The sequence below is a fragment of the Rhodnius prolixus genome, unplaced genomic scaffold, assembly GCF_049639745.1.
Source record: "Rhodnius prolixus isolate KJV_2025 unplaced genomic scaffold, Rpr scaffold_17, whole genome shotgun sequence".
In the NCBI taxonomy this organism is placed as follows: Eukaryota; Metazoa; Arthropoda; class Insecta; order Hemiptera; family Reduviidae; genus Rhodnius; species Rhodnius prolixus.
Window position 1 is genome coordinate 3069080 of NW_027411626.1, and position 19204 is coordinate 3088283.

The 19204-nt window shown below is 32.1% G+C and overlaps 2 protein-coding genes and 1 non-coding gene across 15 annotated transcripts in view; 1 reads left to right on the plus strand and 2 right to left on the minus strand.

Moving 5' to 3' along the window:
- Alk (Anaplastic lymphoma kinase) overlaps window positions 1-1478 on the minus strand; it is a 46848-nt gene extending 45370 nt beyond the window's left edge. Inside the window, exon 1 of one of the 2 annotated variants that reach the window (XR_012461543.1) lies at window positions 1305-1478. The gene's annotated coding sequence lies outside the window, so the exon portion shown is untranslated. The remainder of the gene's footprint in view (window positions 1-1304) is intronic. The other variant, XR_012461542.1, reaches the window with a different exon arrangement.
- Window positions 48-19117, plus strand: LOC141459637 (calpain-B-like). Of its 12 annotated transcripts, XM_074138923.1 has the most exons (18): window positions 48-701; window positions 770-1022; window positions 2022-2150; window positions 7896-8075; window positions 8431-8500; window positions 8646-8763; window positions 10431-10565; window positions 10660-10831; window positions 11464-11654; window positions 13820-14073; window positions 14150-14313; window positions 14692-14909; window positions 15675-15720; window positions 16507-16630; window positions 16904-16972; window positions 17323-17447; window positions 18152-18347; window positions 18926-19117. In XM_074138923.1, the coding sequence occupies exons 3-18, from the start codon at window positions 2115-2117 to the stop codon at window positions 19009-19011; spliced, it is 2184 nt and encodes a 727-aa protein (XP_073995024.1). In that variant the 5' UTR covers window positions 48-701; window positions 770-1022; window positions 2022-2114; the 3' UTR covers window positions 19012-19117. The 12 variants fall into 12 exon arrangements, 7 of the variants coding, with proteins under 7 accessions (XP_073995024.1, XP_073995023.1, XP_073995025.1 ...); XM_074138922.1 differs by lacking the exon at window positions 770-1022 and having other exon boundaries at window positions 1638-2150; XR_012461549.1 differs by lacking the exons at window positions 48-701; window positions 770-1022; window positions 18926-19117 and adding an exon at window positions 17527-17827 and having other exon boundaries at window positions 1509-2150; window positions 18152-18282.
- On the minus strand, window positions 1423-1529 carry LOC141459774 (U6 spliceosomal RNA). Its single transcript, XR_012461614.1, has one exon. It is a non-coding gene; the product is annotated as a U6 spliceosomal RNA (small nuclear RNA).
- Window positions 19118-19204: the final 87 nt, after the last annotated feature.

A 19204-nucleotide genomic window follows, 5' to 3' on the forward strand; every position in this document is an offset into this window, starting at 1 on the left:
GCCAATAGATTTCTAATTTTAAATTACTACATTCTAAAATACACAAATTTTACCAACGTCTCATAAATCCTAGATCTAATAGCCCACATTGGCCAAACGGTGGTTTTTCTTTAGAAATTTGGTCTGTTAGTGAACTAAATATCTCGAAAACTAGAAATCGCAGGTAAATGAAACTTCAATATTCAGATTAGAAACCTACCAGGGAACCTCACTGTAACCTGGCTATCAAAATCTTACAAACCGCTAGGATAACTTTGCTGGGTGGGTTTTTGTTATTGTTTTTTTTTTGAGATTTTCTCAAATACAACACACCCAGGATTTCTGTAAACTACGAATGTAAATTACATCCTTAGCTAGTTTAATTTATCATCTTTACATAAAAAATTCGTTTAGAGCGGGGTTTTTGGGGTAAGCTAATTTAATTAGTAAATTACATTGTAGTGTGATGACAGTTTTTACAAACTTTACAAAATTTTCGTAAGGATGGGTCATAGGTCATCATAACTAAATGCAACGAAGTTTGCATAAAATTTGTGAGTTACATAACGGGGTATTTTTCATCTGAAGTGTATAAAAACAAAAATGGAGCCACACCCGAAACCCTGGAGACGGACTCCCGCAGAGGGAGGGGTTTCGGCTACAGTAAGAGGAGATCGTGTGGGCTGCAAAGATGTACAAACTCTACCAGCAGCTTCCTAAACGTATGTACTCTCAAACTGGTTTTTCAGTGTAATTTATAACATTACATACAATATTATGTGTGTGTTAGAACTGCCGCCGCAAAAGAGTGTTACACCCCCAGGCGCTCGCCCACGTGACCATAGTTCACTGGGCAAAGGTCAGAGTTGGAGGCGCACATTTTAGCGGACCTAACCTGGCCTAAACTAATCCAACTCATCTCATGATCTATACCTTTACTTCTTTTTTAAGAACTGCTCGTCTACTTTTCTCTTTCAATTAATGGAGAAACATTTTATTCTCAAAACGTCACAAAGAGAGGCCGAACAGGTAATGTAATCAAGGTACATAGTACTTGTCATATAACTATTTGCATGCAACTGATTCTCAAAAATAAATATATATATATACAAAAGCAAACGCTGAATAATACATCCATTATTGTTCTAAATTTAGTGAAAGAAGTTCAATTATTAATCGCTAGAATTAAAAGTAGCGATAGAAAAAATTGCAATTGCTAGATTAACACTTCTATATGTGCTTATTCCCAATTATGTAATAGCTTCTTTTAAAAAATTCACTTTAATCAATACCATTTTAAATTTAATGTTCAAACTCAGCAATACCTTTGGAATATTAAGAATTTTAGACAGCCCAGTTAAATCTTTTTATCCGTGGGTCTAACTTCTTAAATAAAGATGAGACAATCTTCTTTCATAGTGATGTAACTTCGGCCCCAAAATATAAAATGTAGAACGCTTCACGGTACTGAGAATCATTCTTGTCCAGGAGCCAAACTAATCTTCTCTGTATCGTTTCAAATTTAGTGAATGTACCTCTGAAACCAGTACAGCACGATTTAATTTAACATTCAAGGCTCACTTACCTACTTAACTTTTAGCGAGCAGTTTTCATCAAATTAAACAGTAATATCTTCTTAATTATTGAATGGATTTCAGATAAATTTGAATATTCTACACTTAAGAGAAGAACTTCATACTCGTGTGAGGAAAACTCGGTTCGTGAAAACTCGACATGCAACACTCGGAACAATAAACCATTGCCAACCTAACCAAATAGTCTGCAATTTTTTACTCTCACTCCCCAAAACAATAAACTTTTTTTTCGCAAACACATGACTCCAAGAAACAAAAATTAAATAATAATGAAAATAATAAACTACTTAAAATAACATATTGTGTTTTTTGTCCGTGTAAATTTCATATGTACCTCATTCTATTAAAATTTTTTGTTACTAAATATTAAAATACTGTTCTAAGACACTGCAGATATACCAAAATTAATAGAATTTATGCTGTTATTATATTTGTTGTATTTATAAGAGACACCTGGAGGTGGTGAAAGAATGAACTAAAGAGGACCTCCACGGAACTGTTTACCTGCATTCCTCACAGCAAACAACAGCACCGCACCCTATGCCGTACAAGAAAAGAAAATTACTTATTTACAATGTAAGTCCTTGTTATGGATACATTAATCAATTGTGATTCAGTTAGCTGTGCCGGTATGAAAATGCTGGGGTTGCAGCGTGTAAGGTTTAACATCCCTGCTTCTCTCAAGGAGGCAGTATTGTTAAGGGGAAGCGTAAATATCCAATCCAACTTTTTCAACGCACGATTTAATTAAAGAGGCTAACTATTCGACTTTTTTTGCACTTTAATTCTTTTGCTTTTAACATAGAAAGAAAAGTAATCTGGAAGAATTTAAGGACAAATACCATGATGTACTATAAATATTTCCATTTAATTTTTAATTGTTTGCAAACGTGCAACCTACGCACGATCGACACTGTTTGGAATTTAAATCACATTGTTTGCTAGAGTGACAGCTATTTAAGACAAGTGTCCACGAAACTGAAATCGTATACGAACTTTGAAGAAGGCCTTGTATAAACTCTTAGTGTTGACCAGAGTTGGGCAAAAATTTAATCAATTAAAAAACAATTGAATTAAACCGAAATTTAATTTTAATCATCATTAAAATTAAAAAATTTAATCGGCCAAAATTAGTTGATTAAAATTAAATTCACTTTTAATTTAATTGGAATTTAATCAATTAAAATTTTTAACCATAACTAAAAATTAAAATTAAATAATCAGAATTTATATCCTTTATATCTTCTACATTTATAGATCTGTGCACAAAATAACTATAGTTTTTAAATGAGAAAAACAAAGTGTATAAAAGAACAAAATTCCATACCAATACGTGGTTCACAGTGGGAGATATAGAACGGCCATAATTTTACAGAATTTCTTGACCCAAAAAATTTTCAACCCTTTATATCTTCTACATTTATAGATCTGTGCACAAAATAACTATAGTTTTTAAATGAGAAAAACAAAGTGTATAAGAGAAAAAAATTCTATACCAATACGTGGTTCACAGTGGGAGATATAGAACGGCCATAATTTTACAGAATTTCATGACCCAAAAAATTTTCAACCCTTTATATCTTCTATATTTATAGATCTGTGCACAAAATAACGATAGTTTTTAATTGAGAAAAACAAAATGTATAAGAGCAAAAAATTCCATACCAATACGTGGTTCACAGTGGGAGATATAGAACGGCCATATTTTTACAGAATTTCATGACCCAAAAAATTTTCAACCCTTTATATCTTCTACATTTTTAGATCTGTGCACAAAATAACTATAGTTTATAATTGAGAAAAACAAAGTGTACAAGAGAACAAAATTCCATACGAATACGTGGTTCACAGTGGGAGATATAGAACGGCCATAATTTTACAGAATTTCATGACCCAAAAAATTTTCAACCCTTTATATCTTCTATATTTTTAGATCTGTGCACAAAATAACTATAGTTTATAATTGAGAAAAACAAAGTGTACAAGAGAACAAAATTTCATACCAATACGTGGTTCACAGTGGGAGATATAGAACGGCCATAATTTTACAGAATTTCATGACCCAAAAAATTTTCAACCCTTTATATCTTCTACATTTATAGATCTGTGCACAAAATAACTATAGTTTTTAATTGAGAAAAACAAAGTGTACAAGAGAAAAAAATTCCATACGAATACGTGGTCCACAGTGGGAGATATAGAACGGCCATAATTTTACAGAATTTCATGACCCAAAAAATTTTCAACCCTTTATATCTCCTACCTTTATAGATCTGTGCACAAAATAACTATAGTTTTTAATTGAGGAAAACAAAATGTATAAGAGAAAAAAATTCCATACCAATACGTGGTTCACAGTGGGAGATATAGAACGACCATAATTTTACAGAATTTCATGACCCAAAAAATTTTCAACCTTTTATATCTTCTACATTTATAGATCTGTGCACAAAATAACTATAGTTTATAATTGAGAAAAACAAAGTGTACAAGAGAAAAAAATTCCATACGAATACGTGGTTCACAGTGGGAGATATAGAACGGCCATAATTTTACAGAATTTCATGACCCAAAAAATTTTCAACCCTTTATATCTTCTACATTTATAGATTTGTGCACAAAATAACTATAGTTTATAATTGAGAAAAACAAAGTGTATAAGAGAAAAAAAATCCATACCAATACGTGGTTCACAGTGGGAGATATAGAACGACCATAATTTTACAGAATTTTATGACCCAAAAAATTTTCAACCCTTTATATCGTCTACATTTTTAGATCTGTGCACAAAATAACTATAGTTTATAATTGAGAAAAACAAAGTGTATAAGAGAAAAAAATTCCATACCAATACGTGGTTCACAGTGGGAGATATACAACGGCCATAATTTTACAGAATTTCATAACCCAAAAAATTTTCAACCCTTTATATCTTCTACATTTATAGATTTGTGCACAAAATAACTATAGTTTTTAATTGAAAAAAACAAAGTGTATAAGAGAAAAAAAATTCCATACCAATACGTGGTTCACAGTGGGCGATATAGAACGGCCATAATTTTACAGAATTTCATGACCCAAAAAATATTCAACCCTTTATATCGTCTACCTTTTTAGATCTGTGCACAAAATAACTATAGTTTATAATTGAGAAAAACAAAGGGTACAAGAGTACAAAATTCCATACCAATTCGTGGTTCACAGTGGGAGATATAGAACGGCCATAATTTTACAGAATTTCATGACCCAAAAAATTTTCAACCCTTTATATCTTATACATTTATAGATCTGTGCACAAAATAACTATAGTTTTTAATTGAGAAAAACAAAGTGTATAAGAGAAAAAAATTCCATACCAATACGTGGTTCACAGTGGGAGATATAGAACGACCATAATTTTACAGAATTTCATAACCCAAAAAATTTTCAACCCTTTATATCTTCTACATTTATAGATTTGTGCACAAAATAACTATAGTTTTTAATTGAGAAAAACAAAGTGTATAAGAGAAATAAATTCCATACCAATACGTGGTTCACAGTGGGCGATATAGAACGGCCATAATTTTACAGAATTTCATGACCCAAAAAATTTTCAACCCTTTATATCGTCTACCTTTTTAGATCTGTGCACAAAATAACTATAGTTTATAATTGAGAAAAACAAAATGTATAAGAGAAAAAAATTCCATACCAATACGTGGTTCACAGTGGGAGATATAGAACGGCCATAATTTTACAGAATTTCATGACCCAAAAAATTTTCAACCCTTTATATCTTCTACATTTATACATCTGTGCACAAAATAACTATAGTGTATAATTGAGAAAAACAAAGTGTATAAGAGAAAAAAATTCCATACCAATACGTGGTTCACAGTGGGAGATATAGAACGGCCATAATTTTACAGAATTTCATGACCAAAAAAATTTTCAACCCTTTATATCTTCTACATTTTTAGATCTGTGGACGAAATAACTATAGTTTATAATTGAGAAAAACAAAGTGTACAAGAGAAAAAAATTCCATACGAATACGTGGTTCACAGTGGGAGATATAGAACGGCCATAATTTTACAGAATTTCATAACCCAAAAAATTTTCAACCCTTTATATCTTCTACATTTATAGATTTGTGCACAAAATAACTATAGTTTTTAATTGAGAAAAACAAAGTGTATAAGAGAAATAAATTCCATACCAATACGTGGTTCACAGTGGGCGATATAGAACGGCCATAATTTTACAGAATTTCATGACCCAAAAAATTTTCAACCCTTTATATCGTCTACCTTTTTAGATCTGTGCACAAAATAACTATAGTTTATAATTGAGAAAAACAAAGTGTATAAGAGAAAAAAATTCCATACGAATACGTGGTTCACAGTGGGAGATATAGAACGACCATAATTTTACAGAATTTTATGACCCAAAAAATTTTCAACCCTTTATATCGTCTACATTTATAGATCTGTGCACAAAATAACTATAGTTTATAATTGAGAAAAACAAAGTGTACAAGAGAAAAAAATTCCATACGAATACGTGGTTCACAGTGGGAGATATAGAACGGCCATAATTTTACAGAATTTCATAACCCAAAAAATTTTCAACCCTTTATATCTTCTACATTTATAGATTTGTGCACAAAATAACTATAGTTTTTAATTGAGAAAAACAAAGTGTATAAGAGAAATAAATTCCATACCAATACGTGGTTCACAGTGGGCGATATAGAACGGCCATAATTTTACAGAATTTCATGACCCAAAAAATTTTCAACCCTTTATATCGTCTACCTTTTTAGATCTGTGCACAAAATAACTATAGTTTATAATTGAGAAAAACAAAATGTATAAGAGAAAAAAATTCCATACCAATACGTGGTTCACAGTGGGAGATATAGAACGGCCATAATTTTACAGAATTTCATGACCCAAAAAATTTTCAACCCTTTATATCTTCTACATTTATACATCTGTGCACAAAATAATTATAGTGTATAATTGAGAAAAACAAAGTGTATAAGAGAAAAAAATTCCATACCAATACGTGGTTCACAGTGGGAGATATAGAACGACCATAATTTTACAGAATTTCATGACCCCAAAAATTTTCAACCCTTTATATCGTCTACATTTTTAGATCTGTGCACAAAATAACTATAGTTTATAATTGAGAAAAACAAAGTGTAAAAGAGAAAAAAATTCCATACCAATACGTGGTTCACAGTGGGAGATATAGAACGGCCATAATTTTACAGAATTTCATAACCCAAAAAATTTTCAACCCTTTATATCTTCTACATTTATAGATTTGTGCACAAAATAACTATAGTTTTTAATTAAGATAAACAAAGTGTATAAGAGAAATAAATTCCATACCAATACGTGGTTCACCACAGTGGGCGATATAGAACGGCCATAATTTTACAGAATTTCATGACCCAAAAAATTTTCAACCCTTTATATCGTCTACCTTTTTAGATCTGTGCACAAAATAACTATAGTTTATAATTGAGAAAAACAAAGTGTAAAAGAGAAAAAAATTCCATACCAATACGTGGTTCACCGTGGGAGATATAGAACGGCCATAATTTTACAGAATTTCATAACCCAAAAAATTTTCAACCCTTTATATCTTCTACATTTATAGATTTGTGCACAAAATAACTATAGTTTTTAATTGAGATAAACAAAGTGTATAAGAGAAATAAATTCCATACCAATACGTGGTTCACAGTGGGCGATATAGAACGGCCATAATTTTACAGAATTTCATGACCCAAAAAATTTTCAACCCTTTATATCGTCTACCTTTTTAGATCTGTGCACAAAATAACTATAGTTTATAATTGTGAAAAACAAAGTGTCTAAGAAAATTTTTAAAATTAAATATACATTTAATCAATTAAATTTAGAATTTAATTTTTTTTTTAATCAGTGCCCAACTTTGGTGTTGACTAATCTATAGAAAATTTGTTCCAACATCAGGATGGAATCCTACCATCTAGCGCATTCTATAGTAGGTTTTTGTAAATTCCTCGGTAGCTATGTACTCTATTTTGTACAAGCAAAGAAAATGTATACATTCGCAACGTATTTATATGAATTGAAAAGTTTTGGCTTTAGCAATGCATAATTTGTAAGATTATTTTAAGATTCTATCTCCGATGGATACCTGTGTTTATAAATTTTAAAAACAGAAAACCATCAGTAATATGGGAATTAATAATTTTAAATTTATTTTGTGTTTTGAAAACAATTTTTCTTTAAAATTATGTCCGGTCGACATTGAAATTAAATATGCTTTCTGTTTCAGTTTGGTGAAAAAGGGTCAGGTGTAAAACCAAGGCCATCTATAGTTCAAGATTACATCGGACTGAAAGCACAGTGCTTAAGTAGGGGTTCATTATTCGAGGATCCTCTATTTCCTGCCGACAATTCTACTTTATTTTACTCTAAACCAAATCAACCGACGTATAAGTGGAAACGTCCAGGTGTCAGTATTTGTTTGTGGTTGTTTCTTAATTTCCCATATTTCTAGTAACAGAATGTGTGACGATCGTGATAAAATTAGAAATTTTAGTTTCCGATTAAAAAAAGACTCCTATGAGCACACTCCCGCTCTTTCCCTGCTACCCTAAGATTCAAACTCACAAATTTTCTTCAAATATCTAATGTAACTATGAAGTTTATTGATTCATTGAAAATTAATATAGTTTCAAAAAGTTACAATAGTTTCACTAACGATAGAAAAGTGAAAATAGTTATTTTTATCCTTTCTGAATGCTTCAATTTTTTTTCTCTTCAAAAATTTGCTGAAAATTATTTAATAATTTAATTGTTTTTCCCAGGAAATATGTAATAATCCGAAATTCTTCGTCAGTGGTGCTTCTAGGTTGGATGTACAGCAAGGATTTTTAGGTACGTATTTAGTAAACTAAATACACATATAATAAATCGCGGAGTAATTATTTTATCTGAGACGGCTGCACCGTTAATAACTCTCATATTGGAATAGAGGAACATTACTGCACATCTAAAAAACATTTTTCAATTTTGTGAACAGGTGATTGTTGGTTATCAGTAACAATTGCTAATTTGTCTTTAAACCAACATATATTCGAACTAATTGTACCAAATGGTCAGTCCTTTGAAGAGAATTACGCTGGGATATTCCATTTTAGGTTAGTATCTGTTTTTATTTACATTTTCCCTTACTAGACTATTAGATTATTGGATTAGGTACTGTGGTTGTAACATTTGTTTGTTTATTATTGAGAAAATTTGATGAAACTGAAGAATTTTAATTTCTTTTGTAGAAGGTTACAGTAGTACCGAAATAAGCCAACAGAAAGTGCAGCTTTACACGTTGTATGAATTAGTCTTACATATTTTTACTGCTTCTAAATGAAGTTTTCTGGAATGTTATTTCCAAGAAAACTTAAAACATTACAGGCTTATAAACATAGACATAACATCATCTTAAAACCTTCCCTTTCGTATGAGTAACTTCTTTTTCTAGATATTGTACGTTATTGATACATTGAATTGTGTTACTCTGATTTTCTTCTTTGCAAAAATCGTTAAATGACAAAGAATACCTAATGAATAAGCAATTAATGTTGATTATTAATTATAAAAGAATAAATATCAACTAATAGTATTAGCTAAGATGAAGTAGAATGTGTGAAATTAAAAAAATAAACTGCTGTTCATTATTTTTTGTAACAGATTCATTGTTGAAATAGGATGAAAAAATGTCATTTTCAGTCATATTTTGTATTTCTTATTGTACCGATCTTTTGACCCGGGGACTAGGTCATCTTCAGGGCTGTGGAACATAATTTACAGTGTGCTTACAATAATTATATTAAAATGAATTTGTATTATTTAATGTAATTTGCAAAATGATTTACCTAATTGACAATGTAATATTTTACATCATTAAAGTTTGGCGTGTCTTCTGTTTTGTCTGTTAATGAACTGAACAACTGAGTGTGATGGGTTACATATTGTAACAAAGTTGACCTGAGCAGAGAAGAAAGGCCTAGATCTTTCTGGGAGTTTAGTGACCGAAGTCTATAACGGTCCGCCTCTGTGTAAAAGCCAAGGGAGCGGCCCCAGTTGAGGTGGAGACAGTGTGTGTTTCCCTATTCAGTGAGTCGCAGGTGGGAGTGAGACAGTCGGAGTTAGAGAAGGTGCAGTCGCAGTTGGCGTCAGTCACAGTTGGTGAGAGAGTTGGAGTCAGACAGTTTGAGAGGGTCAGTGTTGCGGAGTGCTTCAGAGTTAGCCAGTTGGGCAGTTAGTGAGTAGAGCTTTGTTAGTGCAGCTGAGACTAGTGCAATTCGGTGCAGTGCGGACCAGTGGTCAGTCGTGTAACAGTTTTTGTGGTGTATTGACGTAGTGAGTAAGTAACAGTAAACTGTTGTGACTGTTGTAAATGGTAACTGTAATGAATAGCGTTAGTTGCTAGTAAATGTTAATGTTAGTAATGTTAATATAATAAATCAGGTTACTACTTATAAGTTTAGCGAGTTTTATTATTTATCGAACCCATACTTAATAGTGGCAGTCACTAGTTGTAGTTAAAGTTTTTAGTAAAAGGACAAAAACTTTACAATATGTTTGGTTGTGAGGAGGTCATTGTTGCCAACTGTCAAAAGAAACAGTATTTTGTAGTAAGCTGGCGTATCTGTTGTTTAAATTGTTCCTGTAAGTTTTGAAATTTAGACTGTCTGTGATATGTAAATATATCATTTTTGAAAATACTTAAAAACATTTTGTACTTATTTAATTGATTTACCATATAATTTTACTTTATTATTTATTTACATGAAATACTAATTTGAAGATTTTGGCGATTTGGTCGTTGGGTGGACGTTGTTATTGACGATAGACTTCCAACAGATCAAGATGAACTTGCTTATCTACATTCATCAGATAAAAATGAATTCTGGAGTGCTCTACTTCACAAAGCTTATGCCAAGTAATATAGAATTCTAAATTGAAAATAAATTACTGTAAGAATTTAATTTTTAGTGATAATTTTTTGTTTATTATTATTTTTAAACAAATCACAGGATCCATGGCTCATATGAAGCACTTAATCATGGCAATGAAGTGGAAGCGATGGAAGACTTTACCGGCGGTATTTGTGAAATGTTTAGTTTGAGACTTGAGGTGCCAGATAATTTGTTTACAATTATGTTGAAAGCATTCGAAAGATCATCATTAATGACGTGTGCAACACCGGTAATTGCTATTATTCTTTCCTACAATTACATAATTGGGTCTTAGCTGAATGTGGGTACTTGTAACTAAATAATTGCATTGGTAAACTCCTCCAAAGGTGTGTGCTGTACCACCGTCATAAAACAAAGATGTCAGATATTGGGAAATATCTCATTGGAAAGAAGATTTAGCTATTTAAATTTCCTGATAGAAGTACACACCATGCAGTTCATTGAAACGACATTAGATTGTTTCAGATTGTTTTATGGCTATCATTGCCTTAACTTAAAAAAATATTAGAAGGACTTCGAAGTAATTCTTGGTGTACAAAGAGTAGCGACATAGGTGCCACTGGGAAGCAGGTTATTAGAATAAACAAAGGGAACAAGTTTGGTAACCATAGCAATCGAAAGGTTTTCTAAAATTTTAGGTCTTTTCATAGATCTGGGTTGCTTTAACTGAAGGGAATTTTCAATATTATCTAAGTAAAATATCCCCGAATGAACTCTTTCGAACATCGGATTTAACTGTATTGTGGACACATTATCCAACACTGAAGACCTAATCAATTTTCAATATTCTAATTACTTTACATACCACTCATGTTCATTTTTCTTCGATATCCGATCTAACTACACTTCACTTAATTGTAGAATGTTGCCCAACAGGCTGGCGGAACATTGCAAAAACGTACACCGCAAGGATTAATTACCGATCATTCGTACAGTGTTACCAAAGTTCAGTATGTGGAAGTTGACACACCCACGCTTTCAGGCCGGTTTCCATTGATAAGGTTACGCAATCCTTGGGGACAAGTTGAATGGAATGGAGCTTGGAGTGATAAGTAAGTAGCTTCTCTTTATTAACAATTAAAGATCGAGCTGCCAAAAAAGGTTTGGCATAATCAAAATAGGCGAGATTAGGACTGACCAAAAGAAGCCTATTCTTATAGAATAAACCTATCCAGAAACAAGATCCAGGGCATTTCCACCAGATGTATGAAATTTCAGCTCCTATATTTTGAATGAAAGACTTGGAAACTGGGTGGTATGTAATTATGGTATACCTGAGGAACAGCTAGGTTTCCGGGAAAGCAAAAGGCGCCGTGACAATGTTTTTATATTGTCGGGAATGGTAAACGCAAATTTAAGGTTGAAAAAAGTAAGATATAGACCACTTTTATTGACCCTAAAAAAGAGCTATTGATACCGTAAATCACGACAAGTTGAGAAAGGCCAATTGAGATTCTTTAAATTATTGCTATATTCTACATTTGCCTAGAAGTACTCCTTACCTTTTAAGCGCCACGGTATCCGAGCAGTTGGAGGCGAGACCTGCAAAGCTAATATGCATTGTGGTACTGGGTTTGATTCCCGGTCTTTAGGCCTTGGATTTTATTTAAAGGTTAATATGAGAAATTTACAGTAAAGTATGTTTGCTAGTCGCCTCCGTCCATGACACCTAATTGGTAGTTGGACGTTAAGCCCCGCCTGAAAAAAAATAGGCGATTACTTTACTTTACTTTACTCCTAACCATAAAATAGAATGGAATGTGGAAGAGAGCACATACAATTTAATGTTTACACCGGAATGTTAGGACGGTGGCTGGCTCTGATTATAATCTCTCTAAAATGTGTTATTTGAAACAATTAGATTTAATAGATAATACAGGCTTGCCATTTAATTGGGCAAGAGAGCTTAAACAGTATTTTTCTTGTATTGGTTTTAACAATGTATGGCGATCACAGAACTTAAAACTAGTTGAAGAAGAATATGAGTAGTTTTTTATGAATTTTAGAAATAATCTAATAAGTCATCATGTTGAAGCCATTGTGAAGAGTAGATACACCCTACCTCACTTATCGAAATCTAAGTACCTATGATTTAGATGAGCCTCATCTTGAGATAAACAAGCATATAAGTAACCTTTGACTGATAGTACAGTTACGTCTTTATTACAAAAAAATGTGTCGCATAACTTTTAATAACCAGTACTATCAATTTGATGCAGATATAACTTGTCCTCTCTGCCAGTTGCACGCACCATATGACTTATTTCACTTTTTAATGAACTGCTTGGGCTCATCATCACACAGAGCTGAATATCTAGAAAAACTGCAATTTTTCTGCAATCTTAGACCTTGATAAATTTATATCGTTAAGTTTTTCAACTAATATGTCTGAAGAGAAAATAAGGATATACACTTGTTTTATACTGAAAGTTTTAAATTAAGAGACTAATTATTACCATAAGGTTGGTGAATTATTATTGTTATTATTGTAACTTCAAGAAATCTCCTTTCTCCATGTCTATCTTTAATTATCACATTTATTTCTATTTCTGCGTTTTTTACTTGTTTTAATTTATATACATAAGTACTAATTTTTTCTTAGGAAAAGAAAGTATTTAATTTTATCTTATTTTTATTTTTACTTTAATTAATTTTGCAGTAATTATGAAAAATATAATTTTTTATGTCATTTTCCATATGTAGCCAACTCTGTTTGTAAGCCTAACGGCATAAACAGGGTATATAAATAAACAATACGTGGTTCCCTTTTTTCACAGCTAAGGTGAGGTTTCAACAAAGCTATCCAAATAAACCAACAATACAAATTTTGCACAATAGTTAATAATAATAAATTTGCGATTGGTCTATTTAGAGCTTCTAAACATCAGTTTGAATATTAAATCCAAAGAATAGAATACTTACACACCAGAATATAACTATGTAAAAAAAAATCGATAAATCAAAATCAAAGTATGGAAATTGAGACAGCAGTCGAGATATGTAAATAGAATCTCCGGAGCTTGACTGACAGATTAAAGAGTTTCCACTTGCATCATTATTTTGTTAAGGATTTTTTATTAAAACATCAAATACTTTGCTAATTTAATTGCAGGGGGGGGTTCAAGATTGTAACTGGGTCATAGATCTGAACACTGTCTTGTTGTAAGAGTTTAAATTAGCTCCGTTCTTGAAGAAATTGCCTTCTCTTTAACCACAGTTGGCCAGAATGGAAACATATCTCAGAAAAAACGAAAGAAGAACTTAAAATGCAGCAAAAAATTGATGGTGAATTTTGGATCTCCTATACAGATTTCCTGCAATGCTTCAATGATTTGTCGATTTGTAATTTGCATCCAGATTCATTGATTCCATACATATATAAAGATGACGACAGTAAACTTTGGAAGTTGTATTGCTTTGAAGGTGAATGGGTGCGTGGAAGTACAGCCGGCGGATGTACAAAGTATAAGGGTAAATAAATATTTATTTATTATTTTAGGAAATACATTCTATTATTAATAATATCAAATTTAAAATTTATTTATAGATACATATTGGCGTAATCCACAATATAGAATCAAGTTGGCTGCTAATTTCAAAAATGACTCTGAAAAGGAATGTACTGTAATCATAGCATTGATGCAGAAGCATACGCGTTCTCAAAAGAATATTGGCGCTGTAAAGCTAGAGATTGGTTTTCATGTACATTATGTAATTACAATTTTCTTTAAATTTATTTTTCATTCTCTCTCATTGATGTAAGGAAAAGCATTGCATTCGCGTCATGTAGCATTGATTATTAAATGTGTTAAAATTTAAATTCTGAGACAACCTGAGAAGGTTGTATCAGGCTTCTCTGTAAGGTTACATTTCTTCGTAATACACGGTTTTACAAACCGTACTCTACTGGTAATGGCAATAGTTAATTATGTCTCAAATGTTCAGAATCTAAAGAAAATATGTTGGAACAAGAGCTGGGGATTATTTAAAATAATTTGAAGAATTTCTAATAAATATTACCCATCACTCTTGAGAAACTTGAGTAAGAGAATGTGGTGTTTGTGTTCATACTAGATATTTCTGTTACAGCTCCAAGATCCGGATAATTTACCAAAACCACTCGATCGGAACTTTTTTTTAGAAAACATTGCCGTTGTAGTACCTTCAAATTTTATCAATTCACGAGAAGTAAGCTATCGGTATCAATTATCACCAGGTGAATACTGTATTGTGCCGACAACATATAATCCTAACGAAGAAGGAGAATTTCTGTTAAGAGTGTTCACTAAAAAGGTAGTTAACATGGAGTAAGTAGATTGCTGTTTTTGTTATATATTTATAGATTAATCTTTGAATTCATATGGGTTTCACAAAGTTTTCCTTGCTCTGGTGTTATTTACAATGATGATTGGCGTTTAGATTGTTGAACCTGCTTATGTAGCAGGTTCACTTTGAAGCTGAACATTACAATCTCTTAAGTGATCTATTTAATTTCTTATTTATCATAGCTGTGGGAATATGAGAGCGGCTGCCCTGGGCGCTAACTTTCTAAGAACGCTAGGATCACCTCAAATGAACATAAAAAAAGAGGAAAACTAATCCTAACGTTAAAGTTATATAAATCGGTAACGGTACAGGAAGTAAACATGAATATCTCACTTTTTGGGAGGAAATCTGCCCCCGGAACACACTCACGCGACTCTCCCTCATTACTATACTCGAGATTCTAACTACAAATTTCCATCAAGCTCAGAATATTTTATATTTATACATACATTATGTAGTTAATAAAACCGTAAATTACTCTAAAATGCAAGTTTTTTCTTTTTTGGGTGATCTCGGGAAATGGTTGAGATGTCGCCCTGGAGTGAAAAGTTCTCACAGGATAGTGAACAGTTTGAGGGTGTAGGGTTTTGGAAACAAACAATTCATTACCCTGGGTCAAAAAGAAGAAACAAAATCATTTTCACAGTACTTCAGATATATTTTTATAGCTTTTCTTAGCATTTAGATGTTTCTATTAAGTTTAATATCTCATTTTCATCCTTTAATACCAAACATTATGCTTGCAGGGAATACGGTGAAGAACTTGAAATAAGCAAACCTGCCCAAAGCAAAGTGAGTTTTATATATTTATTACTTATGTGTAGATTCACGTAGATTTTCTAAAATAAGAAATGAAAGTGAGTACAGTAGGCGATATTCCTAGTCGAGATTGTATTCTTTTACGAGATGATGCACAGGAAGAATAATTCTATCGAACCATTTAGGAATCCTTATCGGTTGGCTATCGTAAATATTCTAATTAAATTTTATTCATTTTCTATTACTTCCCTCCTATTAATCGGGACTTTTTCAATTGCTTCATCGCTCGTTCTGGACCATTTTTAAGAAACCTGGTAAAATTGGGTCTTCTTTTTCGCCTTTTTTTCACCGACATGTTCATTTTCTTTAGTCAGTTTTCCAACTGAACTCGCGCCTGGTCGTGATTAGTCATGTTAATTTAATCAGGTTAATCGTTTCTATTAAACTCTCACAATGAATTTAGTAAAAACAGTTTTTCTATTGAACTCTCGCTTGGTCGTGATTAGTCATGTTAATTTAATGAGGTTAATCGTTTCTATTCAACTTTCACAATGAATTTAGTAAAAACAGTTTTTCTATTGAACTCTCGCTTGGTCGTGATTAGTCATGTTAATTTAATGAGGTTAATCGTTTCTATTCAACTCTCACAATGAATTTAGTAAAAACAGTTTTTCAATTGAACTCGCGCCTGGTCGTGATTAGTCATGTTAATTTAATGAGGTTAGTCATTTCTATTCAACTCTCACAATGAATCTAGTAAAAACAGTTTTTCAAGAAGATGTTGTTTGGATTAAATGACACTCTTTTTACAAAACACAGGTGCAAGAACCAAGAAACTCTGAAAAGATAAAATTGACGACGAATTCTTACGCGAAGTTCGCTGGTGGAAAGGAAATAGATTGGGTAGAACTTAAGGAGATCTTAGACGAGGAAATAGGCCGCAGTAAGTCTGAACAATTAAAAATAATACATTTATAAAGGGGAAGGAGTTTATTAGTTACAACTTTATATTTAATTAATGTCCAGCTACGCTCCTGATTGTTATATTTACAGAAGTTATTCTAAAAGGAGAAATTGTAATTATTCTTTTTATATTTGTTTAAAACAATGAATTTGGATAACCAACTATTATTCTTATTTTGCAAAATGTTTTATTAATAATAAATTTTTGATAATTAGACAAAACTGAATAACGTTGACATTGATTTTATAACAGATCTTGATCAGGGCGGAACCGGCATTATCTCGAAGGCACTGAGCCTGTTCTCTACCAAGTATGATTCTGGTAAAAATATCATTTCCCATTTTATTTCTATTTTTGGGCTTTAATAAAATAAGATATTTTTATTTATGTGATATAAAATGTCTAGGTGGATAGAAAGGATTAGGAACTATTTTCCAGGATGTGCCTAATTCAGCGAGAAAAGAGGTACTTCCGGTGGTGGAAATTTCTTGAAGCTCAGTTTTAGCAACAAATTTATAGGTTTTTAACATTAGACAAGACATAGGGCTGTAGATTAGAGAGAAATGGTACTTTAAAGGGAATCTATTCTCATCCCTTTTCCAGAAGTTCTCTTTGTGCATTTGGAAAACTACAGGGAAATTTATTAACTAATTTTATACACGATTTTGTAGAAGCAACTGGTGGCTTTTCAAAGGAAATATGTCGCAGCTTCATCGCCATGATGGATACAGATCGTTCATGTAAACTGGGCTTGGAGGAATTCACACGTCTGTTTATTATAATTCAAGATTGGAAGGTGCAATTTTTTGATTTGATAATTATTGTATTCAACTTATATTATCTCACTTGGACGGCTAATCAAGTTCTCCTCACAGTTTGATGGTGGCTTACTTCTCGTAGTTTGATACACGGACATTACTGATATACTTGGATGCCTAAAAAGAGAGTGCATGGGAGGAAATTTAAAACTGCTAGAGAAACTATAGATCATCATGCATCATCAGGAGTGAAAGTTGTTTTTGGCTGCCATGGTAGGCAGCTAGCCGAATCCCAACACTTCCGTTTGTGGGGAGGAAGTGAATTCACTACGAGAGCGGTATTCGAAGAGGGGGTTAACTCCTCCTTAACAATTCCAAAACATTCCCCACACACTAAATGTGCTGAACCCTTAAACAAGTACTAGATTTCATTAATTTTATTCCATTAATTTTACAAAACGGTTTACTGCTTATTAACATCTTCACTAACATCCACGCCCACAATGTAAACCTTCCACACTCCGGAAGTCTCTACTCCAAACAGATAAATCTACTTGTGGTGTTGGATGAATGGCTGAAACCGGGCAAGGATCGAATAAACGTGACGATTAAATGGATAAATGTTACGATATAAAATCAAATTATACTATCTAGCAATACGGGCCTAAGCACAGTTTTATACAAAAAATAAACTTTGCCCTAATAATATTAATTATTATTTAAATATTAATTTATTTTACAGGCTGTATTCGAATCATATGACAAGGCTAAAACAGGTTATCTGGAGCCATTTAGCTTGAACGAAGCGTTAAAATCAGCTGGCTTCAAACTCAATAATCGAGTACGTAACGCTTTGTGTCATATATATGCCAGTAGCGATGGAAGAATTAGATTCGATGACTTCTTCATGTGCGCTGTCAGACTCGATACTGTCATGAGTAAGTGGAGATTAATTTTAGTATCATTGGATGAATTGAACAGTCTCTGCTGAAAGAAATGGCAGAACGGAAGTGTCATAAAGATAAAGCAGTTGTTTAAAAGTTGATCGTCAAATATTAAACGAAAAAGCGTAACGTTGAAAAACACCCAACTTTAATCATTTTTTTTTTTCACTTTTTCTATTAAAGATAAAATTATCAAATTTCCTAAACTAAAAAAAACTATCTCTCTTCCTATTGTTCAGATTTTAATCAATCTTTCACCAAATTGTAGAGAAAAGTTAGCTGTATTAGTGATATAAATTGCAATGTTTTTGTGCCAATATTTATTGAGATATGGAAGGTTAAAATTTTTATAGGTTTTCAAACACCTCAAATTTGAAACCCATATACCTCTATTCTGTTCTTACCTCTATTCCTGTTTAAACTCATGTTTTTTTTATTTTTTTATAACGTTTTTCTTTAATGTTGAGTTTTTTTCAACGTGACGCTTTACGTGCACTTTTTTGACGATCAACCTTCATACAACTGTCCAATCGGAATTGCTTTTTTGAACAGTAAAGAATTGCTTTTTTCAGATAACTTTAGAAACATAGATCCCAACAATACTAACGAAGCTAAGTTCACTTTAGAAGAATGGGTGGCATACTTTGTCTACTTCTAGAATTCAGGAGAAAATGAGAGTTCGCTAGAAGAATACAACTCTATTTGGATCCCGATATTAAATGTTACAATTTTATTATGTAAATAAAGCAAACTGTGATCATTTATGCTACTATTAACTTGATAATCTAGTGATTCTTGCGCATTTCATATTCTGTATTTTACTCTTTACCTAAAACTAAGATATACTGGGT

Coding starts and splice junctions, on each gene's coding strand:
- LOC141459637 (XM_074138923.1), top strand. CDS start 2,115: ATGCCGTACAAGAAAAGAAAATTACTTATTTACAAT. Junction 11,655..13,819: donor AATGGAGCTTGGAGTGATAA/GTAAGTAGCTTC, acceptor CTTTAACCACAG/TTGGCCAGAATGGAAACATA. Junction 14,314..14,691: donor TTGGTTTTCATGTACATTAT/GTAATTACAATT, acceptor TTTCTGTTACAG/CTCCAAGATCCGGATAATTT.